The sequence below is a fragment of the Triturus cristatus genome, chromosome 3_2, assembly GCF_964204655.1.
Source record: "Triturus cristatus chromosome 3_2, aTriCri1.1, whole genome shotgun sequence".
Taxonomy (NCBI): domain Eukaryota; kingdom Metazoa; phylum Chordata; class Amphibia; order Caudata; family Salamandridae; genus Triturus; species Triturus cristatus.
Window position 1 is genome coordinate 199,982,799 of NC_140584.1, and position 14,518 is coordinate 199,997,316.

Below are 14,518 nucleotides of genomic sequence, written 5' to 3' on the forward strand. Positions count from 1 at the left end.
CATAGAATGGATTTTGCCTGCCCATCTCGAAACCTCTATTTATTCTTTAGTTACAAGCAAAGTTATATGAATTTAAAGTTAGTCAGTAAATTATAAATTTAAAGTACAACTATAACTGAATAATTTCTAATGTTTGTGTATTTTAAGCAGTAGTGTACAGTGTAATGACATAGAGTGGAATAGCATACAGTGAAATTGTGTAAAGTAGAATAGCATAGCCTGGAGTAGCGTAGAGGGTACTAGCATAAACTGGAGTAGGGTGGATTGGAGTGGGGTAGAGTACTGTAGAGTGCAGTGGAGTGGGTTGGAGTAGATTGGCATACAGTGGAATAGAGTACAGTGGAGGAAGGTATAGTAGAGTGTTCTAGAGTTGTCTGGTGTGGAAGGAGGCACAGTGGAATACTATACTATTACACTATAATGTGGCTACTGTCACTGTGTAATAAAAAAATAAATAATCTATCTATCAATCTATCCCCCCCACCTTTACAAGCAGTAGGTAGTTATAGTTAGGACCATGTTTCGATTGGAAAAACGTTTTTTGATTTGCCTGTATCTTTTGTGCCGTTTGAGGAATCTTCACAAGATTTTCCCCAAAAAAGTTCCCCGGTGAATATTGTTGTGCATGGAGAGTTTCGGGGCGATCTGAAGTGGGGTCCGAGCAAAAGGGAGGGTCAAAATGAGTAGTTTTCCCATGTTAGTTCCCATAGAACTTTAGTCGAACCAGCAGCCCGGAGCACTGGACGGAATTACACCAAATTTAGCAGAAAGGTAGAAGTGGTTGTGCAGGTCACGCTTTCAGTTATTTGGCGTAAATCTGTTCAGTAGTTGTTGAGAAATTTAAGAAAATAAAGATAGGGATATCTGTGGCTCCTTTGTGACTATTTTGTGAAGATCGCGGCGACTTCGCGAATTGGCATGCCAGTAGGAATGCTGCGATTGGCTGCCTGCATCGTAAGCAGAAAGTTAAAGCCGCCATTTTAGGAAACGGAACACGGTCCCAGGGCTGAAAATTCACCCCAAAAGTAGTATAAGGGGACAGGGTAGAGGTACTTTGACCTCATGTTTGACATACAGGGGTGTTAATGAGACAAGCTATGTGTCGAAAATGGATTTTATTTCGACACATGATAATCGCGAAGTCGTCACGACTGTGCGCGTGGTCATGACAACTCTGTGAATATCGGCGAACAAATAAAAGAATACATTTACAGATTCATTCAGACACTAATGCATTCACTCAGAAACTCATGCAGCCACTCACAGACCCACACAGACTTGCACACCTACTCAAAAGCGAAGTCACTGAAGTCCCAAACACAGACCCACTCAGATACTTATGCAGCTACTCACAGACTCACTCATATTCACACACACCCACTCACACACCCACACACCCACTCACACACCCCTTCAGAGACCCACTCACAGGCTCTTGCACTCAGGCACAGACCCACTGGAAGACTGATACACCCCTTCACTGACCCACATAGACTTAAGCAACTACTCACAAACCCACTCAGAGATTCTATAATCACTTCTATAAATTCCATGCACTCATTTAATCATCCATGCACCACGCGTGCCCTCATTCAATCACCACATACATACTCGTGCACTCATTCATTCATGCAGCTTATCTTTTTTTTAAACACCAAAGGCAGTTCCGAAAAGAACCTTTCTTCTTTTTTTTTTAACTGTGTTTTTAATTTTAGGGGGTATTTTTGTATTTTTTTATAAACTAAAATGGCAACTAGGTTAACAAAATTGTGACGGAAAGCACCAAAAACAGTGCAAAATATGCAGGAAAGAAAATGAAAAATGTGCAATTGTGCTAGCTTGCTGCTTCCACTGCTCTCTGGCTGTCAAAATTACATTACAGAACAGGCAGTAAGTGCCCACCTCCTTCAAGTCCGGATATGGTTCAGGCTTTTGCTTCTGAACTTCTGCAGGAACTGGCTCTCCAGGCTTAGATGGTGTAGCGCTGGAGGTTGATGTTTTCTTCCCATCTTTCTCCTTATGCGCTATCTTCAACAGTTTTTTGTGGTTTGTCTTCAGAGGGTACAGCATAGATCTCCATAGTTTCACAAGAATATTTCTTATCACTACCTCTAGAAAGAGACTTAGTACACAAGGTGCACTTTACCAGCTTAGCTCCAGTTTTAGATTGGCCGGAAGGGATGGTAAAACATTTCCAAACAATACTCTACTTTCTTGTTGGTAGCTTTTCATCAGAGGACTCCCCTTCTCCTGCTGCTTCCTCCTGCTTCTCAGGCGGAAGATCCACTTCAGCTCCTGCAGATGTAATTTTATTTTATAAAAAAAGGCACACAAAAACCTGAAAAACAGGTCTGTATTATAAAGTGCAGGACAGCTTCTGGAATACTGCTAACTGCAGCTAGAATATAGAATAAGGAAGAAATAGGTGGAAACTTAGTATGAAGTAAAATGAAAAGTGTCTCCTCCAATCACATGATTTTCGCTCACGAACACAGACATCACCGCGAACACCAATGTAAGTGCAAACACCGACCTTGCGGCGCAAACATAAAAATTACATAAGAAGTGTTTTATAATATAATTACTTCCAGAAATACACGTTTCTATAGAATAATATTAAAATACTAATGACAATAGCTAATTAAAATACATTTATATATGTGTATCATACTTTATTTTATTTTTTTAATAGTCGAGCTTAAACGCAACACCAGAAGCCACGTATCGCAGCGTTCAGCATAGTGGCGAACACCAGTGTCATCGTGGAGAATGGTTTCGCCGCGAGCAATAAAAATATTAAACGAAAAATATGAGAAAAGAATACAAATTACTTGACACTAAAAAACACACCCCAATTTCGAAACCTTACAGTTATGAAATAAAAAAACATGGACAATCACTGAAAAAAACAAATGTTACAGGGACATTATAGTTAAGAAATAGAATTAAAAATTTCTTAGAAATTCACAACAACAAAAAAAAAGGTTATTAAGACGTTATAGTGAGGCTCACATTTCACTTGTGCAAAACCAGTGAAATTCAGCATTGCAGGGTGCAAGTTATAGTTAGTTTAGGTAAGTAAAACTGCTAAATTTCACTGGTTTTGTATGAGTGAATTGTGAGCCTAACTATAACGTCCACCAGTAAACCTTGGTATATCTGGCCTAAGTATTGTATGCTGCAAGCATGCAGAAACAAAAGGACAGATCTGGACTACAGGACCCAACCAGACTTTCGCAGGGGTGTCAAAGAACTTTTCCCCATAAAGTCAGCGCCACTGTGGATCACCTAAAATCAGTGACTCTTAAGGATTACAAAATGTCCTTTCATTTGACGACGTCTGGTTAGATTCTTAGACGTACTCTGACATCATTCCGCGACAAGAGTTACCTCAGATATGTTTTATGTTGTAGTTTTGCCATTCATTGTAGGCTTAAACTTGGATATGAGGACACATTTGAATCAATATACTTTTGCGGAAATTTCACTCCCCATTTGTTGCAGCATTGTTGTTGAGGTGATACTCTTGCTAGAGACCGTTTGATGCGTCTTCGTGGTGGTAGAAAGCTTTCTGAATCCAGTCTTTGACTGACTTAGTTCATAAAATGAGAAATCTACAATAGGAGGGCCGTATCCGCCAGAAAAAAGAAAATGTTGCTAAAGGTAAGTAATTAGTCCTTTTTAAAGGTGGAAGTGCAGTTGCCAACTTGCAGTACATCTTACAAGGAATTGTTTGCATGTTTGGAATTCGAAACAACCCTTTTTTTTTTTTATAAATATTTTTTTTCTTTTATTAAACAGTCTCGACATACAGGTAGAAAATTAATTAATCAGTCGATTTAAGGGTTACAGTGAAATCAAGTTACATAGAGTACAGCAATTCAGTTATATTGGAAGTCATGGGGATGGGGAATCATCATCATCGGCTACTTGGGGAGGGGTACATATCCCGCCCCGGTATGTATTCCAGGGGTACCAAGTCTTAGACCACTTGCGGGGGCAACCACGGGCGATGTATACTGTCTTTTCTCTTAACATGCACCAGTCCAAATCTTTCTCCCAAGCTGTAACCGTGGGCGGATGTGGGGCACCCCAAAGCTGAGCAATATTTCTCTAAAACAACCCTTTTTTGAAGTTTCTTTTGCCCACTGCTTAACACTGATTGACATTGCTTTTTTAAAAATTCCATTTTGATCACTAATGCTATAGGTTTTGCTGCTCGAGGGTCATTGACTTGTGCTGTTGTGTTGGCAGTCCAGTATTACTTAAACACTTCCGTTCGACTCTTTATATAATTGACATTGTTTGTGTGTACCAAGCTGACGTTTTGTTTAATGTGGCAGCGCTGAATAAGTTACATTTTGTCCAGTGCATTTTGCTTAAATTCACGAAGACCTGATCAATTTAAAACTTGTTCGCTTATTTACTATCTCCCTAAAGCCTTGGCTTATACCAGTGGAGTGAAAAAGTTGTTCGCAGAGCAGTGAGGATGTGGGATGTGCGAGGTACTAAACTGCTACGCCATGAAGTGTTTCTTCTAGTCACCCCTCGAGTTGTGGTAAGTATTTCTTAAAGTCCCAGAATCCGTTTTTTTTTATTTTTTATTATTCAATTGCTCGGTAAAGGACGCAATTTCAGCTATCTGAGCAAATATGATAGAACCCTCAACCACTGTAAAAAGAATGAGTGTCACTTTCCTGATTACCTGTTTTTCGAGGCTCCCTTTTGGAATTTCATCTTAAATGGCTCGTCTAGCTTGACCATTTGTAGAACAGTTGATTTTAGCTTTGTGGGTGATGCAGATTTCCAGAAAACCCAGTCATTGGAAATGCATTTGACTTATGATTCAAAGTGTCCAGAAATTGCTTTCTCAATTTGGGTATGAATTAAAGAATTATTGAAGGTTGCTTTTCTTTTTGGTGCCTTAATGCTTTGTTACATTCACCAAGCTGAACTGGAACATAGTAGGATATCTGCTCTGCTCCTAGTTGCCCATGCCAGGTTGATGTTTGGGATCCAGTAGTAGTATTCCTCCAGTAATCTGTCAGTTTTCAGAATTAGATAACCAGTGCCTAGCACTCCGTTATGGGTCCAGGAAAACCCCCAGTTATATAATGCCTCTTTTTCTAGATTTTGGCCTGCCTCTTCTGGTTTATGTGGAAAGAAAAGTAAGCCAGAGCTGGGCAATATTATCAAATTTAAAATGGAGTTTGGGAAGGAGAAGAAGAAAGCACTTGGCTGCAGTGGAGTTGTCTGCATCCGCTGAAGACTGGGGGAGCATGTGGTGCCTTTTTTAGCTTTTGAACCCGACTTAAGAGCCTAGTGAATCCTCTAAATGAGTACTCCGTCCACTACACTCTGACAAACACTATTTGCCGCAAAATAAATATAGGGCTGTCTATTGTGGCACCCTTGTTTTCCATTGCCTGCAGCTAGGGACTGCCAATGACGTATCAGCAGTATCTTGCACTATCCAGGCCTGTAAGGGAGGAGCCTTGCAGACAAAGTACCACAGTTTGACGATGCCGGCAGACAAACTGAGTGCAGCCATGGTAGTGTCTGAGTGGTGGGAATAGCTGGAGGAGGAACGAGAAAATACTTTGAAGTGGTGCTGGCACCCACAACGAGCGGAAGCACTTGTAATCTGCCTTTCTCCAGAGCTGTCTCAAAACTTGGACCATGTTTAAGCTCACTGCATGGTAGTTTCCCCCATGTCCCCATGCCTGAGCATGGGAGGTTGAAACCTACTTTTATTCTCAGAGGGCTGATGAGAGGCAGCAGGCTATTTTTTCAGTGACTTGCAGAGGTATTGGAACCAAGTTTAAAAAGGGATGTCATTTATGGTCCAAACCAAGGATTGTCCCAGGGGTATTGCAGATCCAGAGAGGGTGTTTAACTCCACGATTTGTACTTTGATTTGACATTATTCATGCATGATGTGTCTACGTGTGATTATAATGTGTGCCAATGGCTTTATAATTCTGAAATAAAAACAAGTTGCAAAAAAAAAAGTCGAAAAAGAGAAATGCAAAGAGCACATTTTTTAAACCCACACACTCCGCTGTGAAAAATGGGTGCATGCCGAAGATATGTAGGAGGAGTCTGAACTGATTAATTAACAGAGTCTGTTACTGATTTTCCAATGAAAATGGGGGTTGTTGCCAAGCTGGTCGGATTTAGTGAGCTCCATGGCCAATACCCATGTCACATTAAATGCAATATATAGTTCTCACCCCAGGAACTCTGTGCATCTGTGTCACGTTGGAAGTACCCCGACTACTGGTGACACACAAGGATTATTGGGGAAAAAAACTACTCTTAGTGCTACTCAACCTGCTTGTTAAGATTGTTGCTGGTCTGGAAATGGACTGAGGACCTCATTCCCCTGCCCATAACAAAGGCCAGGAGGCTGGCCTAATATGCCCCTCCCCTCCCCCCCAACTAATGCGTGTTCTCGGACAGCCATAATTTGTGTGCACCAGAGGCTTATGCAACAGCTCTACAGATGGGCCTGAGGGCATCACCTGAAACCTAGAACCAAAATCCAGTCTTGGGACCTTGGGGTGAGAAGCAGGGGCGAGGATTAAGAGATGGTGCCAGTAGTGATGGGCTTCTCCTCCATGAAAGACTGCATCCGCCTTCTATAAGACAGCCAACTGATTTTCTGGAAGGCATAGGTTGGCATGAGCGCACAGCTTGCTGGCGACAGATAGGGTTGAGATGTCTACTCCTCCGCATAAGCTGTTGGAGCAGCCTGTCACTAACACAGTCCATTGCACTGGGAATAGATAGAACTTCCAAACTAATTGAGCATAGCAACATGGCGTCATCATGAGTACTTAATTAATTTAATTAGTGTGGCGCTGAAAAGGAGAATACCAGCTACAGAATGAAAGCTGTGAAGTGGGCGAAAAGGTAATGTGTGCTCTCGCAGGGAGTTGAAACCCCTGGTGTCAATATGGAATTGAGTGATGCAAAGCGCACAAGAGAAGAGGCAACATGGTCCATTCCTAAAATTCTCCGCATTCAGCTGTGCAGGCTAGTAAACAGGAAAACTTGTAACACGGAGAAGTGCACCGTAGCTGTCACCTATGCAAGGTGAAAGCTCCCAAACTCAAACGGACAAATTAGACCCTATGTTATCATCAATAGGAGAAACGGGAGGGGCCTTTGAGTGCAAACTGCGTACAGTCACACTGGACATCGGCCATTTGAGGGCAGACAAGATGAAGTTATAAAGGGGATTAGAGAGACAAAGTCCACACTAATATTGTTTCCGCCAACAGTCAAAGAGCTTCATGGTCCGATCACCAAATATCCTTAGGGAAGGGGAGTAATAACATTCAACTTATTGGCCTGCCAGAAAGAAAAAAAGGGGCCAAGAATGGGACTGTACGTAGAAGAATAGCTGCCAAGCCAGGTAGCAACAAATGATCTGTGATAGTCCATATGCTAAATTGCAGAGTCACAAACTGTTGATTTCAGGTGGCGAGAAAGCTCATCTGTACACTGCGGATATCAAAATAATAGTATTGTTCCCAAACTTCATAGCTGCAGTCCAGCAGCAAGGGAGTAGTTTCTAGAAGTCAAACAAGTCCTGAGGGAGCTGAGGCTGAAATGCATGTTGCTGCACAACTGGGAATAACGGACGGAGCAACCCAAAGGTTGTGAGAGAGTGGGCAGATGACTGAGCTGCAACCCATAAGAAAAGTATTTCCGACTGGCATGGAATGGAAAACACCTTATGAAGAAGCCCAGAAACAGAACTATGTCATCTTGGTCAGAATCCTTTATTCAAAAAGAAAAAGGGTAGTAACAGGTCTCGTGCAGCTGGAACAAACGTGCTGTGAATCCTCAGGGAGTATGTTTGATTTGGTGGAATCGTGGGGAGTTCTTCCGATGTACTTGGCTTATCAAAGATTTTGCACAGAGATAACACCAGTGATTCTGATCACGTAATATGAAAAGCATGTGAAGGGCTGGAGTGATCCACCTGAGCCATAACCAGTCTCCTAGAGGCGGGAGACATGGCTAACTCCCAGTGCAGTTGCAGTTGAACGTCATTGCATATTGAGTATTAATGGGCAAAAAATTAGTTCACACAGCCAAACTTCACATACAGTTGGGAGGCAATATATAAGGCAACAGCTCTGAGAAGAGAATGGCAAAATGAGCAGCAGAAAGCCACGTTCTGATGGATACATCTGCCTGTGGATTCCTCACCTTATGAATATCCCTTGCGCCAGCATTCCGCAAACTTTTTCCTAGCTCTCCATGCCGACGAGGAGGTCACAATGCTACGGCTCGGTTATGTTATGTTAACAAACTTATAAAGCGCATGGTTACACTTAGAAGTGTGTTTCCCCGCGCTGCGATGCGGCAGCAAGAGCAGGTACTGAGGTCTATTCAAGAGGAAACAGGAGAGTCTTTAGTTTCTTCCTAAAAATGCCTTCAGCGGGTTCCAATCGGAGGCATACTGGCAGTTTGTTCCAGAGTTGGGCTGCCAGAAACCGAAAAGAGCTGCCCCCCATCCTGGCTCTCTTCACCGTCGGGATACAAACTAAACCCAGCCCCTCAGACCTGAGGCGGTGGGTAGGAATGTAGGGGGTGAGAAGGTCCCGCAGATAAACTGGAGAGGTCCCATGCATAATGCGGTGGCATACACATAGTGCCTTAAAACGAGCTCGTTCCCGGATAGGGAGCTCTGCTCGCGACTCTGCATGACGTCACCAGAGCCATAAGAGAGCATCGTTTTTTTCCATGCCGTCAACGAGTAATGGTTTTCTAGCACTCTCCATACCTGTTCAGTTACTTTGTTCTTTTTCTCAATCTTTAACTGTAGCTGTTGAGATGTCTTCTAGGAAATCCGGCTTTAAAACATTTAGGGAGTGTGGGGGTCACATGTCCATCACTGACCCCCATGAAGATTGCTTATGGTGTTTGTCGTCGGATCACGACATGGTGGACTGTTTCGGTTGTAGGAAAATGAATCGGAAGGCACTTAAAGAACAGGAGGCCAAGTTATTTCTGGCCAAGGCGAAGAAGGAAGGAAGAGGGCGTAAAAAAGATAAGTCGAAGTCGTCAACTTCGCATACATCGAAGTCGAGAAAACATAAGAAAAAAAGAAGACGTAGATCTCAACGCCGTTCAACAAAGGGTAAGGCTTCGAGGTCGCCTTCGCCTGCTCCTTGACGTCGCCAGAAAGACTTTATATCTCCTTCGCCATCACCTCGTGAGACTCCAGAGAGGTCTCCTTCGCCTAAAGGTGCTCCAGTGAAGTCTCCGGCGCCGAGGGATTCACCGGGTTCCAAAGTTGAGCCGGTGCAGAATGATCCATCTCCTCCTGTGCCTGAAAATAAACCGGTGGATTAATCAGTGGATACGATCGTTCCGACGTCTGATACTCCCCGTTTGGATACTGGCTCAAATCCGTATCCACAGATCCCAGCTCCAGGTTCGGATCCATCGCGTTTTTTTAATGTAATGTACGGTGTGTTTGCAAGGGCGGCTTTCCCATCCGGAGCACCTTCTGGTCCCGTGGGTCCGCTGGCTTGACACTTGGGTGTGGCCCAGCACTATCCCCAGGCACCCTTCGTGCCTTTCATGCCGACGGCAATGTCATGGCAGTTTCCTTCTCCGAGGGTCTCGACACCGTTGATGGAATCCCCGGCGCCGTCTGGTGGGCCTTCCTTTCGGCCTCGTATGGATCCCATGCCTCCTTGGGAACCTCCTTCGACGCCGGCTCTGGAGCAGTCTGCGCCGCGTGCGGCGCCACCGACGCCGCTTCCGTGGAATCGTTCAAGGAGAGAGGCGCAGAGGTTGTTGGATGAAGAGCAGTATCATAGAGAGGAAGTTGAAGAGGGTGAATTGGAAGAGTCTCTAGATGAATTTGAGGGAATTCAGGAGTCAAGTGGATTGGACTCCTCCCCTGAGTGGGAGCTCTCTTCAACAAGGGCTTCTCCTCCTCAAGAGGTAGCTCCTTACCATATGGTTATAAGAAAAGCAACGGAGCTTTTCAACTTCCAGTTGCCTACTGCTGAGTATAGGCCAAATTTGCTAACAGAGGTCTTGCATTCGCCTTTTTCTACAGTTGAGCCCTTGTTACCCTTTAATGAAGTCTTAACGGAACCTATCCTAGAGGTTTGGCGTAAACCACTTTCTTCGCCTGCTGTTTCTAAGGATGTGTCTAGAAGATATAGGACTGCACCAGGGCATCCACTTTTTCTTTCTTCTCATCCATCTTCAGAAAGGTTAGTGGTGCAGGCATCTTGCTCTAAACAATCTTTAGGCGCTTTTCCTCAGGCTCCAGCTGACAGGGACTCTAAGAAAATGGAGCAGTCGGCTAAAAAGGTCTTCTCTTCGTCTAGCATGGCACTAAAATCGACCAATGCTATCTGTCTGTTGGGCTGTTATATACATGCTTTGATGGACTCTGCAAAACAGTTGGCTCCCAAGTTACCTGGAGAGGAGAGCGGAAAATTTATGGAGGTTCTGTCGGATGCTCAGGCTGCAGCTAGACAGGTTATTCAATCTGGTCAGGATACGGCCGATTCGGTGGCCAGAGTTCTGGGCTCCTCCATAGCTACAAGAAGGCAAGCTTGGCTTCGATCCTCTGGATTTTTCCCTGATGTCCAGGCTACTCTTCTTGATTTCCCCTTTGACGGATCTAAACTCTTCGGGGAAAAGGTCGATTCAGCACTGCAAAGGTTTAAGGATAGCAGAGCCACGGCGAAATCCTTGGGATTGCAAACCCAGACAAGGGGTTTTGGCTACAAAAAATATTGTGGCTTTGGAAGATCATCCTTTCGCAGCTTGTGTCAACTTCAGCAGCAGCTGCTGCAAAATCCACTCTATATACGTCTTATAGAGGAAGAGACAAAGGACGCCAGTGTGGTTCTGCCCGCAATTTCTCCTCCTCCTCTTCTACCTCCCCTGCTCCCCCTGGTACCTCAGGAAAGCAGACCTAGATCACCCATCCTGGATCGTGTGTGTCCTGTAGGGGGTCGGCTGTCTCACTTTCTACAGGGTTGTAAATCGGTCACATCGGACCTTTGGGTTTTAAACCATGTAGAGAATGGGTACGCCATTCCCTTTCGGGAATTTCCTCCTCCTTACCCTCCTTGCCAAGGTTTTTGTTCAGAGGACCATTTGCTTCTTCTACAGAAGGAGTTTCCTGATCCTCAAAAAGGACGGCAGGTTACGTCCGATTCTGGACTTCAGGGTCTTGAATTTTTACCTGAAGCAGGAGAAATCCAAGATGCTGACCCTTGCTCAGGTTCTTATGGCGCTGCAGCAAGAGGACTGGATGGTGTCGATCGACTTACAGGATGCGTATTTTCACATCCCCAATCTGAAGTCGCACAGGAAGTATCTCCGTTTTACGGTAGGGTCGCAGCACTACCAGTTTGCGGTCCTCCCGTTTGATCTTACTACTGCACTTCGAGTCTTCACAAAGGTGATGGCAGTGTTGGCAGCTCATTTCAGGAAGTCGGGGATTCCTGTTTTCCCCTCTCTGGACGACTGGCTGCTCAAAGCGGTGTCGCCAGAGATGGTGCTTCATCATCTGCGAGTAACATCTCAGTTGTTGTTCAACTTGGGTTTTTCAATCAATGTGCCCAAATCTCACCTGGCGCCCTCTCAGCGCAATCTGTTCATAGGTGCGGTACTGGACACTACTGTGTGTCGCGCTTTTCCTCTTCCACAAAGAATTCTCGACATTCAGGAGATGATTCCTTTTTTTACTATGGAGCGGTTGTTCCGGTCCTGAAGGTCCTTCGCCTGCTCGGTCTGTTCGCTTCCTGCATACTGTTGGTCAGTCATGCGCACTGGCACATGAGGGCGCTCCAGTGGTGCCTCCGCAGGCAGTGGTTTCAACACAATGGAGATCTCGGAGTCAGTCAGAATCTCCAGCGACGCTGCAGCGGATCTGACTTGATGGAGTGTGCAGGGCAACCTGTCTCAAGGCAAGCCCTTTCAACCTCCTCCACCGGTGGCCACAGTGATTACGAATGCCTCCACTCTAGGATGGGCTGCTCATCTGGGGAACTGGAGGTCAAAGGTCTTTAGTCTCTAGAGGAAAGATTGCTTCACATCAACCTTATGGAATTGCGGGTGATACGTTTAGCACTAAAGGCTTTCCTTCCTTCCCTTCGCGGTCAGTCGGTTCAGGTCCTGATGGACAACACAACCTCGATGTGGTACATCAACAAACAGGGAGGTGTAGGGTCGTATCGTCTCTGTCAAGAGGCTCTGTGACTCTGGTACTGGGCTCAGGACCATCAGATTTGTGTGTTTGCAAATCATCTAGCCGGTGTGCTGAATGTTCGTGGGGACAGTCTGTCGGCATTACTCGGCCGATCACGAGTGGCGGCTTCATCCGGAGGTGGTCCATCACATCTTCCAGATGTGGGGATCTCCTCAGTTGGACCTGTTTGCCACCCAAGAGAACATGCACTGCCTGCTGTTTTGCAGTCTCCAGTATCCGATGCAGCGAGTGCTGGGGGACGCATTTCAATTGGATTGGCGCTCACAACTTTTTTACGTGTTTCCTCCCATACCCTTGATTCCTCGGGTTCTGAGGAAGATTCGCCAAGACTGGGCCAAAGTCACATTGATCGCCCCGGATTGGCCAAGAAGGGTGTGGTACACAGATCTATTTCACCTCTCATCGCACCCTCCGCTCCGTCTCCCTCTCAGGGCAGACCTCCTCTCACAGTCGCTGGGGCAGGTTCTACACCCCGACCTCCAGAGCCTGCACCTTCATGCCTGGACATTGAACGGGGCAACCTGTGTTCCTTCTCTCTCCCGCGGGATGTTGTGGATGTTATCTTATCGTCCAAGCGACGCTCCACTAAGTCAGTTTATTCCTATAGATGGTCTAAGTTTGTTAAATGGTGTGGGGAGAGATCCATTGAGACTTTAAAGTCCCATTTATCAGATGTTCTTCGGTTTGCTCTTTCCTTGGCTCAGCAAGGTTGTGCTGTGGCCACGGTTAAGGGTTGTCGGCCTTATCGGCAGTTTGAGTTTGCCTGATCAGCCGTCTTTATTTAAGTCTCCTATTGTTTTGAGGTTTATAAAGGGCTTTACCAATAGATTTCCGCCTACTCCCTTTGTTATGCCCCAATGGGATCTAAATCTTGTTTTGACTTTCTTGATGGGTTCCCCGTTTGAACCCTTACACAGCTGTCCTTTGAGGCTTTTGTCTTTTAAAACAATCTTTCTTGTTGCTATTACCTCAGCGAGGAGGGTAAGTGATCTTCAGGCTCTCAGTTCAAAACCCCAGTTTTTGACCATACATGCTGAAAGGATGGTCCTCAGGACCAGGGCTGCTTTTCTGCCTAAGGTGGTTACTCCCTTTTATCTGCGGCAGTCCATAACTCTCCCTGTGTTTATCCTTCCCCTCACCCTTCCATGGAGGAGGAGAGACTTCACCGCCTGGACCCTAAAAGAGCGGTGGACTTTTATTTGGACAGGACAATGGACTTGCCTATGGACGATCAGCTCTTTGTGGGCTACGTTGGACGCATGAAAGGCAAGGCTGTGCACAAGCGCACTCTATCCAGATGAATCATCTTGTGCATCAAGATCTGCTACTCCCTTGCTAGTAAGGAACCACCTGAGGTTATTAGAGCTCATTCTACTAGAGCCAAGTCTTCCACCTCCGCTTTGGCTAGAGGTGTTCCTGTACTGGACATTTGTAAGGCAGCGACTTGGGCCTCCCTCCACACTTTCGCAAAGCATTATTGCTTGGACTCCGAAATGAGGAGGGAGGGTCACGTTGCGCGCTCTGTCTTGCAGGACTTTTTGGTATAGTGACCACTGCGCCTTCCGGCCTGGTCACCCCCACGCTCCTGTGCCTGTGCTCCTGCAAGTTCACCTGCATCCGGACCTGCACTACTCCAGCACCAACCAAGACCAAGACGAGCAACAGCAGCAGCCACCTGAAATGCATCCTGCTCAACACCCGCTCCGTCCACAGACACGCCGTAGAGCTCTGGAACCTGCTCGACACCACAGCCCCAGACGTCGCCTTCCTCACGGAAACCTGGATGAACGCCTCCTCAACGCCCGACATTGCCATCGCCATCCCAGACGGCTACAAGATCATCCGAAGGGACCGCATCAACCACACCGGAGGAGGCATCGCCATCATCCACAGGAACACCATACGCATCACGACCAACACCGACGACACCCTCGCACCCGCCGAGCACCTGCACTTCCAGGTCCACATCAACCCCAAGACCACCCTCAGAGGCACCCTCATCTACAGACCCCCGGGACCACGCACACAATTCAGCGAAGACATCGCCGACTTCATCAGCCCGCACGCCCTCCCCTCCGCTGACTACATCCTCCTCGGGGACCTCAACTTCCACCTGGAGAACAACAACGACCGCAACACCACCACCCTGCTGGACAACCTCGCCAACCTCGGACTCAAGCAGCTGGTCACCACCCCCACCCACTACGCTGGACACACACTCGACCCCGTCTTCTCATCCAGCAAGGACATCGC

At 46.0% G+C, this 14,518-nt stretch overlaps 1 protein-coding gene across 1 annotated transcript in view; it reads left to right on the top strand.

The window, feature by feature from the left end:
- The window catches only part of LMLN (leishmanolysin like peptidase), a 431,292-nt gene that overhangs the window by 190,177 nt on the left and 226,597 nt on the right, over nt 1-14,518 (top strand). The window contains exon 9 of the mRNA XM_085647501.1: nt 4,441-4,558. Within this exon, the coding sequence (XP_085503627.1) occupies nt 4,441-4,558 (118 nt within the window). The remainder of the gene's footprint in view (nt 1-4,440; nt 4,559-14,518) is intronic.